Source organism: Pelophylax lessonae (genome assembly GCF_965119305.1).
Source record: "Pelophylax lessonae genome assembly, chromosome: 1".
NCBI classification, from domain to species: Eukaryota; Metazoa; Chordata; class Amphibia; order Anura; family Ranidae; genus Pelophylax; species Pelophylax lessonae.
Genome location: NC_138768.1, coordinates 92001583 through 92016768, shown reverse-complemented (window position 1 = coordinate 92016768; position 15186 = coordinate 92001583). Strand labels below are relative to the sequence as shown.

At 41.6% G+C, this 15186-nt stretch overlaps 1 protein-coding gene across 2 annotated transcripts in view; it reads left to right on the top strand.

Moving 5' to 3' along the window:
* Nucleotides 1-15186, top strand: part of HCN1 (hyperpolarization activated cyclic nucleotide gated potassium channel 1) — a 716856-nt gene that overhangs the window by 146982 nt on the left and 554688 nt on the right. For both annotated transcript variants that reach the window (XM_082252547.1, XM_082252548.1), the window contains exon 2: nucleotides 8315-8738. In XM_082252547.1, the coding sequence (XP_082108673.1) occupies nucleotides 8315-8738 (424 nt within the window). The remainder of the gene's footprint in view (nucleotides 1-8314; nucleotides 8739-15186) is intronic.

The window sequence follows — 15186 nt, the reverse complement described above, 5'->3', positions numbered from 1 at the left end:
CTAAGCAGGAGAAGGTACTGGAACCTCTGAAGCTCCTGCAGAAGATCAGGGTAGGATCACCTGAATGTGGAAAAAAATGAATAGCAGGGCGCTGAGGTCAGTATCCAAAATCACTTTATTAAAATAAGCAGCACACTTACATTGAAGTTAGTAGCATAAAACAGCATGGATAGGGAACACCTGAGACCAAGCAGCTGTGATCAATGTGAGGCTGTAGGCATCACTGAGCAAACAGAGACCGCTGACAACAGGGAGCCAGCCAGCTCCAGGTATGAATATTAGGGGCGGCTTTCTCAGTTGCACACAAGGATGACAGCTGTCAAAATGCCTTGTGGATGTTGGGAGAGGGGTGTGCATGACGCATTACCAGGGACTTTCCCCTCTTTTTCAAATGCATTTGTTTCAGAAAATGCACAAAAATGCCTGATCTAATAGAAGTCTATAAGACTTCCCGCAATAAACCGGAAGGGAAAACTGTGATGAGCGTCAAAGGAGCCTAAAACTGGAGTAGACAAAAATTTGAGAGGATGTTCATAGTAACCAATCAGCTTCGATCTTCAGATTGCTAAGTTAAGCTTCGGAAATGAAAGACCGAAGCAGTTTGGCAAGCATAGATTCCAACAGATTGCATCTGTTCCAGTTGTTATAAATTCCCCTTAAGGTGATGGGACATCCAACATTTATATTTGTCCAAGGACCAGGAGGTGAGGGAAAAATCTTTGGATTGCCACACAACTGGGTGGGCTCAGGGCGCAGTGCTCTGTGTCCCAAGCCTACTCATTTGTGAAGCTAATTAGAGCCTCGGGCTCTAATCATGTGCTTAAAAAAAAAAAAAAAACCCAATTGAAATCCATTCGTTCAGCACCCTGCATGTAGATTGGGGCCGGGCGCATTGATTAGGGGGGTAAAAGCTGGTAAACTTACCAGAAATACAGTGTCCTTCTCAATTCCTATGTATTTTACTGATATCTCAAACATTGTTATCAGTTTTCCCAGTTATATTCTACAGCACGTTTCTTTCCTATATAACATAGCTGAAGAAGGGATAGATGTTTGAAGTCCACATCAGGGGAGCTCCTTATTAATTTTTTATCATAGATCTATTTTAAATGATAGAGACAGAATATCAACCAAAAATCCAGAAAAAAACAGGATACAAATATTATACATTAAGTTGCAGTTAAGTGAGTAAAATAATTATTTGATCCCAAAGCAAAACATGACTTGGCACTTGTTGGAGAAACTCTCGTTGGCAATAAAGATGTTTCTTGTAGTTGGTTACCAGGTTTGCACACATGTCAGGAGATATGTCTTATAATTTTTTGCGTAATCAATGTGACATACATTAATGTTTGCATGTGCACCCCAATCAGAGTTCATAATACAATAATTTCCCTTTGGGATAAATAAAGTATTCTGAAAATATATTATTTATTTTTCAAATGACCAAATCAAATTTTTATTAAAAACTCTGTACTCAAAATTGGTAAAGTACCGGTTCATATAAATACCAAAATAAAATGGTTTTTAATAAAGATTTTATTGAGATTTAATAAAAGTTATGCATTTTAAACTAATGTGGATAGACCTGCAAAAAGTAATGTATGTCATATCCATAACACGAAATGTGATAAATATCTAAAGTCAGAGCCCACTGGGGAGATTAATCTCTTTTTGTCCTGGCGACTGTTGCCACCGATCTTGAAAGTGATGGAAAAACTAAAATTTTACAGTTGCCTGCTTCAGGACAGCAAGTAAAAGAAAATCCGACAAAAAAAAAATATACCAACTGTAATTAAAAAGAAAAAAAAAATGCATTCAATTGGTTAATGCTTATGTGTTTCAGAATTACTTTTTTGGGTGTGAGAAGTTCATTGTATTTCCTTTTACTTCATTTTTTTTTTTTGGCTTGAAGCATACATAACACGATAAAAGATTTCTTTGCTAAATATTTGTGCTCAAACTTTTTGCCACCATAGCTCCTGCGCAGGGCTGGTGCAAGGATTTTTGACACCCTAGCCGAAACCTAATTTTGCCGCCCCCTTGGCTCTGTCTTCACTCCACCCCCTTTGCCCTGCCTATGTAACATATATGAGCTACCTGACCATTACACTGACCTACCTGACCATTACACTGACCTACCTGACCATTACACTGACCTACCTGACCATTACACTGACCTACCTGACCATTACACTGACCGACCTGACCACTACACTGACCGACCTGACCACTACACTGACCGACCTGACCACTACACTGACAGACCTGACTCCTACACTGACCTACCTGACCACTACACTGACCTACCTGATTCCTACTTCCTGCTCTACTCAGACTCCCTTCCTCCCCGCTCATCCCCCACACAGACCGCTTGATGTAGATCGGAGGCTCCATCCTCCTCCTTACCTTTTCTTGGCTTCATTGTCCATCTCATCAGTGCTCTCCTCTCCTCAGCAGTTCGAGGGCACTATTGTTTAGGACTCGGAGTCCCTGGCAGTGCCATCCAGCCGCTCTTTGGTGTCCCCTGCTGGCTAAGAAGTCAGCTAACAGCCACTCTCCCAATGCTCCCATGATCTCCACCGAGCACCCTGCCCCGCCCCCTCTGCTGTACTCACAGGCCACACCAGAGGGAAAGGCTGGAGCAAAGGAGTATTGGGGTCGGCACTGTTCAGGTAGCATGTTGAAGAAATGTGACAGCGCTGAGCTCAGCGGGACACATTGGATTGGCAGCACCTACAGCGGATGTGTTCCCAGGTCAGCCGGCACTGAACGGGGCTCACAGTGACGAGGAGAGCTGAGCTCACCCATGGCTGGGCTTCACCCGGACAGAGGCTGTGGCTGCGACCTAGGTGGTAGTGAGGTCTAGGCGGCTGCCTATTTTACCTAATAGGTAGTGCCAGCCCTGCTCTTGTGCCAAAAACAAATAGCAAATTTCAGAAGCCAAAAACAAATAAACTATTTCTCTCTTGCAGATGTAACATGTTGTTTAAAATTTACATCTGTCTATCTGAAAGTGTATTCAGAAAACTGTCCCCACTGTCAGCATAATGTATTGCATTTGAAGTGAGCATCCTGCAGCATCTGACGCATGCTAAGCAGGATTATAGACGCAATCAAATGTTTCAAAGGCGACTAAAATCACTTTACACTCACAGAGAAGCCTTGTCTAGCAATGATAATTGCCACTCTATATTTTCTTGAAAGCATTTTAATTACTAGCAGTGTCACGGTTATGCAATTGAAAATAAATTTCCTACAAGATGACCTCGTCAATCAGCAGCAGCTCCAGCCCTCAACCTCCTACATACTAAGAAATGCTTGAATTTGTTTGTATTCTATTTGTGTTACAGAAATATTGCTCTGATATGGAAATATGTATACTGCTCAAAAAAATTAAAGGAACGCTTTTTAATCGGAGTATAGCATCAAGCCAATTAAACTCCTGGGATATTGATCTGGTCAGTTAAGTAGCAGAGGGGGTTGTTAATCAGTTTCAGCTGCTTTGGTGTTAATGAAATTAACAGGTACACTACATGGGCAACAATGAGACAACCTCCAAAACAGGAAGGATTTTACAGGTGGAGGCATTTTTTTCCCCAACTCCTCTTTTCTGACCGTTTTTCACTAGTTTTGCGTTTGACTAGGGTCAGTGTCACTACTGGTTACATGAGGCGATACCTAGACCCTATAGAGGTTGCACAGGCAGTCCAACTCCTCTAGGATGGCACATCAATATGTGCCATTACCAGAAGGATTGCTTTGTCAACCAGCACAGTCTCAAGAGCATGGAGGAGATTCCAGAAGACAGGCAGTTTCTCTAGGAGAGCTGGTCAGGGCCATGGAAGGTCCATATCTCATCAGCAGGACCGGTATCTGTTCCATTGTGCAAGAAGAATCGGGATGAGCACTGCCACAGCCCTACAAAATGACCTCCAGCAGGCCACTGGTGTGACCAAACAATGAGAAACATACTTCATGGGGGTGGTCTGAAGGCCTGATGTCCTCTAGTGGGCCCTATGCTCACTGCCCAGTACCATAGAACTTGATTGGCATTTGCCATTGACTACCAGAATTGGCAGGTCTTCCACTGGTTCTCTGTGCTTTTCACAGATGATACCAGGTTTACCCTGAGCAGATGTGACAGAGGTGAAAGGGTCCGGAGAAGCCGTGGAGAACATTACACTGTCTGTAACATCGTTCAGCATGACCGGTTTGGTGGTGGGTCAGTAATGGTCTGGGAAAGGCACATCCATGGAAGGAAGCACAGACCTCTACAGGCTAGACAATGACACCCTGACTGCCATTAGGTATCGGGATAAAATCCTTGGACCCTATGCTGGTGCAGTGGGTCCTGGGTTCCTCCTGGTGCATGACAATGCCCAGCCTCATGTGGCGAGATTATGCAGTCAGTTCCTGGAGGATGAAGAAATTGATACCATTGAATGGCCCCCTCGCTCACCTGACTTAAATCCTAGAGAACACCTCTGGGACATTGTGTTGGCTCATCCGACGTCATCAGATGGCACCTCAGTCTGTTCAGGAGCTCAGTGATACCCTGGTCCAGATCTGGGAGTAAATACCCCAGGACACAACCGTCATCTCATTAGGAGCATGCCCTGACATTGTTAGGCATGCATACAAGCACGTGGGGGCCATACCATTTTTGAGTTGCTGCAATGAAATTTTAGCAAAATGAACTAGCCTGTTGCATCATTTTTTCACTTTGATTTTTGGGGTGTCTTTGAATTCAGCCCTCTGTAAGTTGATCATTTTCATTTCCATCAAACGATGTCACATCCTTTCCTTACTAACACATTACCCAGTCCATATGCAGCATATTTTTCCCCATTGGGATCTGATGTGTTTTCAAAGTGTTCCTTTAATTTTTTTGAGCAGTGTATATTTTTTTTAGGAAATAGTCGGTGAGAACCGTCTTCTGCCTTAAAGGGTATTAGCAGGAAAATTTTGAAAATTCCTTGTCTGCCTAGGACAGCCTTACAGCTTGAAACAGAGATCTGTATAACCACATGCTGTCAACCTTAAAGTATATGTAAACCTTCACCTTGTGAAACAGCCCATTGAGTTTAAAATATAAATGTAAGCCAAAACATTTGTGTATAGGTAAAAACTTTAGAAATATAATCCCCCCCCCTTTTTTTTATAAGTGATCACATACCCTCTGTTCTCATCTGCATAAGTCTGCACTAGTCTTCCCTGTGAATGGCTATTGTAAGGGGTGTCAGGACATGTATAATATTTAGAGGAGAGCAGGTTCCCAGCACAGCTAGAGAACTGACCACGCATGATCACTTTTATTGGCTGTCACAGCGATCACATGATTAAGACCCTATCCTATTGACTCCCCAGACGGAAATCAGGAGCTGTCAGTAACCGCTTGGTCTGTCTGCTGGGAGTTCACAGTGAGCATGGTCTTAGCACATAACCTTTGAGATGCTACATCTGGACATTAAGGCGTACCCTCCCTTCTGCTGCATATACGCATTATAAAAGCAGGAAGAGGTTAAAGAGGAGCTCCAGGCTCCTTCAGAAAAAATTTAAGTCAGCAGCTACAAATACTGTAGCTGCTTTTAATATTAGGACACTTACCTGTCCACAAATCCAGAGGTGACTTCCCCCGAGCAGATTTTTCAATCCGCTCTCGAGTGCTGCCACCCCCATCTCGGCTAAGGGAAACTGGCAGTGAAGCTTTGCACCTTCACAGCTACTGTAGTTCCCTACTGCATATGTGTGAAGTGGGCTGCACTTTGTGAATGGTCCAGTGGCAGGGGAAAGAAAAGGGGGGTCAAACTTCTAGCTGAGTTTGCCGCAGCCAAATCAGCAGGAAGGGGGAGTGGGTACCTGTCAAACCCCCTCAAAAGGTACCAAATGTGGCAGCAGAGGGGGGAAGGACGCAAACAAGCAGAGCATTCCCTTTTGGGTGAAGCTCCACTTTAATGAGCACTAAAATAGCTGTATTCTATTCTCATATAAAAATGCATTGTTTGAATTGTGAATTTTAAAGATTTATTTCTTCACAATGCTTATAGATACAGACATTATTTTTTTTATTTTTACAGTGCTTGTAAACTACTTACTGCTGGTTCAGAATATGTAAATACTTTAGTGTGCATGAACTGGGTATAGGATTACTCTAAATCCAATGTGAACCTCCAAGTTTAAATCCACGGAATACATTTCAGGCGCATGAAAACAAATGTCCTATGGTTTGCTCTCTTTAGAAAGCAGCCTTATCCTGTTAAGGGAAGGTTGTCTCCTGCCAACATCCTGCACAGAAGAACCTTTGTTTGTTGTGTAAATGCAGGGGTATCTCTGCAGAGATCTGATTTCAAAATCCCCAACTACCTCCACCACCCTCTCACTAAGTCATACCTAAATTGTTTAATTGACAAAGCTCGTGCTCCCTTCTGATTGGAGCGCTTAAGCTTGAACTCTGCAGGGGTGTTCCAAGGCTCTGCAGAGAGACCATTGCTTCTAGAAAGCACATGTGAGTATAACCAGTAATTTTTTAAATGATTTTAAATGGATTGTGTAACTGTATGTGAGACAGGGGTATATCCTCTACTATGTGTCTGAAATTGTCATCTCTCAAAAAGTTGATAGTTTAAAATTAGTTCAAATAGTTGTCGTCTTCAGACAGTGTTATGATTAATGATTCTATAGAACTTTCTATGACAACCTATGTCTTTTATGCTAATATACAAGTGTGTTTGTGTGTAAGTGGGAAGTTTTTTTTCTTGCACAGGGTAGGAGTAGTATTGGGTAGTAGTAGCTTTAATGGATACTGTTGAAGGTGTTGGAAGCACACTCCAACCTTTCAATCATTTAGATGGACTGTCCCTCATTTGTCTTTTTGAACAAAATTGCTCTGTTCCTCTCAAAAAAAATAAAAAAATCTACTGTTTAACCACCATGCTTTGCTGTAGGAATTGTGTTATTTGGATGGGGAGCTGTATTGGATTTCCACCAGACGTATCATTTGGTGTTGAGGCCAAATAATTACATTTTAGTCCCATCTGACCACTTTAAACACACCTTTTAAGATTTTGAGGCCCCATGGAAAAAGGTGTTATAGTCAGATGAGACGAACATTGAATTATTTGGCCTCAACATTCAACTATATGTCTGGTGGAAATCCAATACAGCTCACCATCAAAATAATATCATTCCTACAGTAAAGCATGGAGGTGGCAATATCCTGTCATGGAGCACTTGTCACGATAGAAGAAAAAATGGATGGGGGCAAAATGCCATCAAATTCTTGAGAAAAATCTGTTGCCCTCTGCCAGAAAGTTGTCAATGGGAAGAAGGTTTACCTTCCAACACGACAATGACCCAAAGCACACAGTGGTTGAAGCAGAAAAATGGGAATGTCCTTGCATGGCCTAGTCAGAGCCCAGACCTAAACCATATTGAAAATCTTTGAAATTACTTTTAGGCTGCAGTCCACAAACTGTCACCATCAAATTTAACTGAACTTGAGCAGTTCTGCAAACAAGAGTGGGCAAATATTGTCAAGTCGAGATGTGCAAAGTTAGGGGAGACATATCCCAACAGACTAATGGCTGTAATAAAAGTAGAAGGTGGTTTAGCAAAATAATGGCATGGGGGGGGGGGGGGGTGATCCTTTTTCCAACTCAGTGATTCCGTTTTTGATTTTTTTTTTTTTCTGACATGTTAGGATTATATCTTTCACTTGGATTTTAAAAGTTGCACTAGTAAATACAGCTGGATAAAACAAAACCATGTTTGTCTTCATTTCAGGCTACAAAGCAACAAAATGTGATTATTTTAAAGGGGGTGATTCTTTTCTATACCCACTGTACATGCTTTACATACATTAATCAGTGGTTGTTCCATGTTTCCATCTCAGAAATTTAGGAGGCATTGTTGGAAGTCATAAAGGTGGAGTTGTTGGACCTGTATTATTGATTGGTGGTGTGGACAGGGCCTTTGAATTATCTCTTGCTTGAGGGCTCTGAAGCTTCAAGCTGCTGTTGCACAAGAGAGATAAAGAGCTGGAAATCTTTACACACATCATTATCAAAGTATTTTCTCTTTAGTTTAATGAGACACCGAGCCGAAGCAAAATCCACTAATTTTCTGTATTCACAAAGACATGGTAAATGTTGAAGAATGAGCTGGGGGATTCTGATTGCTTGTGAAAATGATTCATTATAATGCATTCATGCAGAATACATTGCTTGTTCTCCTTATTATCATGCAAATGAAATGAGGAAGTACATGATGTGAGCTCTTCCTTCTAATTATTTGCTATTTTGATGTTTTGCAGGTTTTACTGGGACCTGATAATGCTGATTATGATGGTGGGGAACCTTGTTATTATACCGGTCGGAATAACCTTCTTCACAGAGCAGACGACCACACCGTGGATTATATTCAACGTGGCGTCCGACACCGTTTTTTTATTTGACTTGTTCATGAATTTTAGAACTGGGATTGTCATTGAAGACAATTCTGAGATCATACTAGACCCAAAAGTCATAAAGATGAGTTATTTAAAGAGCTGGTTTGTTGTTGACTTCATCTCCTCCATCCCAGTGGATTATATCTTTCTCATTGTCGAGAAAGGCATGGATTCGGAAGTGTATAAGACTGCCAGAGCTCTGCGTATTGTGAGATTTACAAAAATCCTCAGTTTGTTGCGCCTACTGCGATTATCAAGGTTGATCCGGTACATTCATCAGTGGGAAGAGGTAAATGAACCAATTAGATGTTTTCTATTTGAAGAGGCTTCTTGCTTTATCTATACATTGGGGGGGAATAACATTGGACAGCTAAAATTGTACATAGTGTCTTTTTGTGTTCCCTTTCTAGAGTTTTCCGCTAGGAACTCATGCACGACAATGATGTTATTTCAAATACACCAAAAGATATTGAAATATTGTGTCATAAAATACTTTTATAGCTTTTAATTTAATAATATTCTGTGGAATAAGATATGGCAGCTTTGAGGCTGAAGATGATGAATCTTTGGAGGTTGTCCACTTCTGCCTCTTTCATAGTATTTTCAATTGTGAACATTGCAATACTTAAAGACACTGCCATCCTCCTATTCAGAGCAAAATTCAGTGCCTCCTGATAGCCCCCAAACCAAATTTTACTTGCAGATCCATGTTTCCTCACCAACTTGCTCCTGTGCAGCCTGTGTAAACTTTCCCTCTTCTCTGCTCCCCTCCACACACACATATACAAACGTGCCTGGATATTGAATGGTCATCATAGGCGTGCGCACAGGGTGTGCCTGGGCATACCCTAATCACCCCTTGTGGTGCAGATTCCCCCTGTTTAGACCCCTGATATTTCACCAAAGCTCTCTAACTAGGCTAACAACAAAAAAAGTTGGAAAAAAGAATAAAAAATAACAATAAAACTACAGACACCAATCTCTACCCTACTGGCACCATCAGTATATATACACACGGATATGTGTTTGGGTTTTGGGGTACACACCCTAATGCAATAGGCTGCGCACACCTATGATGGTCATGTACTTCCCTATACCTGGAAGCCTTGTCCAGTTACAGAAACGAGGGACCCCTATACCTGGAAGCCTAGTCTAGTTACAGAAACGAGGGACAGGTCCAACACAGGTGGAAGATAGCAAGGAAGCGCAGATCAATGAATATATCATTGGGCAAAAACGTTTCTTGACGGACCATCACATTGCCCATTTAGGGTCCCTTCAACCCTCCCCACTTCCTGAAAAGTTAGATGATGCATTGCATGCTTGCTGTCTCTATTTGATAATGCAGTGCCCAGACGCCAAATGGCCTATCAGCAGATCCAAGCCATTGCCAATTGAGGTTGTGGGGAGGGAGGGAGGAGAGTATACAAATGGTAGCTTTGGGAAGATTGCTGTTTTTATAGTCCTTTCAAGGTTGTGGTGGATGGTACAGGAGGGAGATCATATCTGCATCGCTAAGTTTGTTTTGATGTCTCCTAAGGTTTAATTTGGGTCTGAATGCTAAGATTGTTGCATATGCTGTCACGAGTTCCTTAAAGTCCCCTTTTAGTTTCAGTCATTTTATTTAACTGAGGAGAAAAAGCTTTTTACTTAAAATCAAATGACATTTTATCCTGGGACCTCAGTGGCTGTGACAGGAACAATTTTAGGGCATCTGCAATCCAGGCACCAATGTAAAGTTTCATTACGCGGATATTGCCTGTATCTTATCAATTAGAGCTCTCTTGTGCTTCCCCTGTCACATAGCACTACTCATTACTATTGGTACTTGGGGACTGTGCTAACAATATGTCTGCAATAATTAGCATTGGGATCATCTGCAAACCTAAACAGAAGGGAGAGGATTGAAGTTATGAATATTGTTTATTTGAATTTATAGAGAATTGAAGCATGCCTCATTATTTACTGTTTTTTTCCTTTATCAAAGTGCCCCTGTAATTCTAAAGGATTAAGTATACTGTGAAGGAGATAGATGGATAGATTGGATGGATAGATGGATAGATTGGATGGATGGATGGATGGATGGATGGATTGGATGGATGGATGGATAGATTGGATGGATAGATTGGATGGATGGATGGATAGATTTGATGGATGGATGGATTGATGGATAGATTGATGGATAGATTGATGATGGATGGATGGATGGACAGATGGATGGATAGGAAGGTAGGCAGTTTAAAGCATAAGGCTTATAGGGTATTTTAAAAAGGCAGCATTGAAGTCCCTCATAAAGTTATGAAGCCTGCGTTAATACTAGTTAGAGGTTCTGAAATGTAAAAGCTGTGCTCTAAAAAGATAAGCCGAGGGCAAATTCCTAGTCACCCGTATTGCCTGAAAGAATGAATAAAGCCGAGAGATCATTGCATTTTATTTATTTAAAGTGGTTGTAAACCTCAGACATAAAATAAGAACGAAGCATATCCCTGTATAGTATGTGTTTGTCTTGGTAAAGAGCAATTAGTGTCACTTTTGTCTGCTGCTTTGTTCCTATGTTATCAGCATGAATCATTTCTGACAAGTTTTCCTGACCCCAAGAGAGAAATAGTGACAGGGGAGGGACCTCCAGCTGATTGACAACCTCAGCCCTGCTCCTGTGTGCTGTGCGAAGGTGGGTGTCCCTTCCCTCCACTCAGATCTCAGAGCTCCCCTAACGGACCTCTGCAGAATGTAACGTCAGCTCTCTGCCCCTTTTTTCTTAGTTCACAGAAAAGCTTTATAATTCAGCACTTTGAACAGATGTAGAGAAGAAAGGGCTGCAGATAGTCAGGTACAACCTATGTAGGAGGATTTGTTTAATCTCTGTGTATCACCTGAGGCCAGTGGCTTCACTGGGTATATGTAAGGCTGTACAACCACTTTAAGGAATAGCTTCCTCTCCAGCAAGCAAAACAATGAGCAGCACAGTAGTGACTGTGACCCCATAAAAAGATATGAAGAGTCTCGCTTCAGGCTCCTATTATGCTGACAACTCTGGGAGGACAGGGAGAGAAAATGCTCGTCTCCTCTCTATAGTCTGAGGAAAGAAAATAAGCCCCAGGAGCCGCACATCACACTAAACCCTCATGTAAAGAGTGGAAACAGCCTCAGCCTAGACTCTGTCCATGTCCACACCCCTGATAGGTTTCTGTCCATAGCCACACCCCTTAAAGCCCTGCACGGGGCTTAGTCATGGGAAACATGCCGAATGTGTGGCCTGGACAGAGTCTAGGCTTAGGCTGCTTCCACTCTTTACATACAGGTTTTGTGTGATGTGCAGCTCCTGGGACTTTTCTCAGCTCAGTAGTGGCCATGCCAAATCTCACTCTGAGTCTCATGAGCCTAGCAGTCAGAGGGAATGGTGTCTTAGATAAGGAGGCGATGTTCAGGAGGAATTCAAAACAATAGGTCCTGTTTTCAGGGAACTCTGCAGTTAAATGCTTAGTTAACAATTTTATATATTCCCTTCTATATAATCTTTACTCTTTGAGTCCAGGTCCACTTTAAATCCAACCCCTTAAACAATAAGCTTTATTCCTTCTGTATACATAAGAGGGTCATGTTGTAGACTCATTTTGCGTTATTCTGAGAGCTTTGCCATTTAAAGTAGTTATAAAGGCTCAAGGTTTTTTACCTTAATGGGTTCTATGTGTTAGGGTAAAAAACCTTCTTGGTGCAGCTCCCCCAGTCACCCCTTATACTTACCTGAGCCCCATCTTGATCCAGTGATGTGCATGAGAGCAGCCGCTCTCCTAGGTCTCTTTCTTTTCATTGGCTCACGCTTCAGTGCTGAGCCAATGAGGAGAGCGCGGGGGCGGGGCCACACTTTGTGTGTGAATGGACACAGACAGTGACTTGGGAGCAAACCTGCTTCATTGCCCCCATAGTAAGAGGTTTGCTATTGGGGGGCTTGCTAGGTGTTTAGAGAAGGTCTGGATTGGAGCGTTTTTAACCATTCGAAGTGGACCGTGTTGAAGGATTTGAGACATGTAAATGTGTTATAGACACTCAGCCAGCTGAAAGAGTAGGTACTTTATCAGTCTTCGCGTGGCTTAATTAGAGGTAGAATTACTGCTAATTTGTAGGTCCTAATCTAATCCTCGGATAGAAGTTCAAAAATGAATCCTTTATAGCCTCAACTCCGGTCCTCAGGGCCCACTAACAGGCCAGATTTTAAGTATTACCTTGGGGAGATGCAGACTAGAGTAATGCAATCACTGAGCAGCAAATTATATCACCTGGGATGTATTTCAGTTATCTTGCAAACCTGGCCTGTTAGTGGGCCCTGAGGACCAGGGTTGGGGACCAGGGCTTTATAGAAAAGCCTGCACGTTTGTTATAATTGATGACAGAATATTAAGATTCTAGCATGATGCTCATCATGATTTTAAATATTGGAGTTAAATTACAAAAGACCAAGATTGTGATATGAGGACTAGCAAAGGAGAGTTATTCTGCCCAAATCATCCCTCCCTAGACACGTATGTTGAAATGGGGGGGTACCACCAAAATCTCTGTGCTTTGGCCTTGACTATTTTTCCAAATATCTCTATCTTTAGCTGGCTGTGTTCCTGCCATCTTATTACTTGCTGCTGGCCATGGAAGCACAGACTTGCAAGACTTGCAGTGGTACAAACCCTACATGCTCCATACATTTTTGATTTTTGGTGCATTAACCAAGCTATTCAAAGTTACACTAGACTTGTGCTTCCTCTCACTCTTTATAATGTCCCAGTCTTCGATTGACTTTGTGACTGTCATGACTTTTCTAGAAGGAATAATGGCATTTACAACCTACCAAAACTGAGCAGTGTTGTAGGGTATCAAGTCTGTTTTCTTATCCTTAACACAGGTAGGTTAATCCAGCTTCTAAAGCTCTTGATGCAGATTTTATTAATGCCATTTCTACCCCAATCGCAACCCTCTTTTAAAGGTTTAGCTCTATACTTTCTGACATGGAGCATGTAAAGGGCTCTGGTAATTGGGATCCCTTCGCTGCTCTTTGCTATCGGCAGCTGTTACCACATTTAACTTTACTTTCAATTTCAAAAGAGCTCTTCATGACACATGGGTTTATATGAGCTAGATTGTTGTGTCAAGTTGCAATCGTGTTATGCATGTTAACCTGCACTGCATTAAAGGAATCCTACTTAAATGGGCTGCCAAAGCATCAGAATGATTAAAATAACAGACATGCAGTGCGCTACAATGCATGGTAGTGTGTTGCCATTCGTGATACGCTGCAGTGCATGTGCATTTAGAGGTACCTTATCCTAGGAAGCAAAGACAAAAAACAAATAAATTGGGACTTTATATGAGGTGTGGCCAGCTGCGGGATAGTTGTAAACATGTCATAGAAAGACCAGATGGATAATATTATAATAATTTATTTATTAAAAGTCTGTGGACCAATTAACAGTAAAACCAAAATGCTCACAGAGGATATGTAACCCATGGTACCGGGATAAACATTGTGATACACATATGGATGCAACTGGTACAAGACAATAACACAAAGTAATACAGTATTAGGCTGGTACATTCTAAAAGTAGTAGACCTATAATAAGGTCAACGTAACAAATGGATTTGCCTGTGTTAGACTCAACGCGTTTCGTGAGGATTCACTTCATCAGGAGTTGGCATAGTTGAAAATTATCTAGGGAAAATATACATACATAAATAACAATAATTCAATGCATTAGGGATGGAGACTCTATTGGTCATGAGTCTCATATAAAGTCCCAATCTCTCTCTCCCCCCTTTGTACTGTTACCCGAAAGATATGAGATTTAATTTACCTCAGACAATATTTGGGTTAAAAATTAGAACAAAATTGCTTTAAAACAGCAATTATTGGTATATAGTTTGAAAGCCTAAATTAATTTACAACAATCTAACTATGGTACATACAACAAAATGGAAAATATTCCTAGTTTAAAAGAACAAATATAGAGTATGATACTCATATACGAACACAGACACAAAGAGGACAAGCCATGTATACCTTAAACGTCATAGTTACCCTTCACTTGAGTGTTTCCTCCTGGTCTGCCATGCAAAACAGGAAGTCCCTCTATTTCCACCTTTGCTAATATAGAATCATATCCCATAGCCTTGTATAGGGCTATTCTGATTGGTTCAGCTATCCTGGCCTGTTCCTTCCTCTGGGCGTATCTCGTTGAGGATAGGACAACTTCCCCCTCCCCCAGGTTAGCATAATTCAGCCTCTTGCTAACCCCCCTCCCTGTTGGAGGGAGAATTTACTCCTACCTGTGGTGCCTTGGCTCCAGGAAGTCTGGCTCTCAGAAACTTAAGTACAGGATGATACTATTTAGCATATCAACAGACTCCCTCCCAGCGAACAGACTTGTTGAATGGGATACATTTTATGTGTTTAAATGTGAATAGCCGGCTGGCCTTTCAAATGGATTTGTTAATCAAGTCACTATTGCCTGTAGACTGAAGTCACCCAACTTCATATACTTGATAATCATATATGAACTAAATGTAAAATCAAAACTCAATATCTCGTACATATATATATTTACATTAATATTTACAATTCCTGATGGAGATTTATACATAACTCCTCATCATCACAACACGGTAAGGGAGATTACACATAAACTCATAAGGCAACAGTACCTTATCCTAGAATACCTCAGTGGAGAGGTGTGAATGGGCTTATGGTTATGTG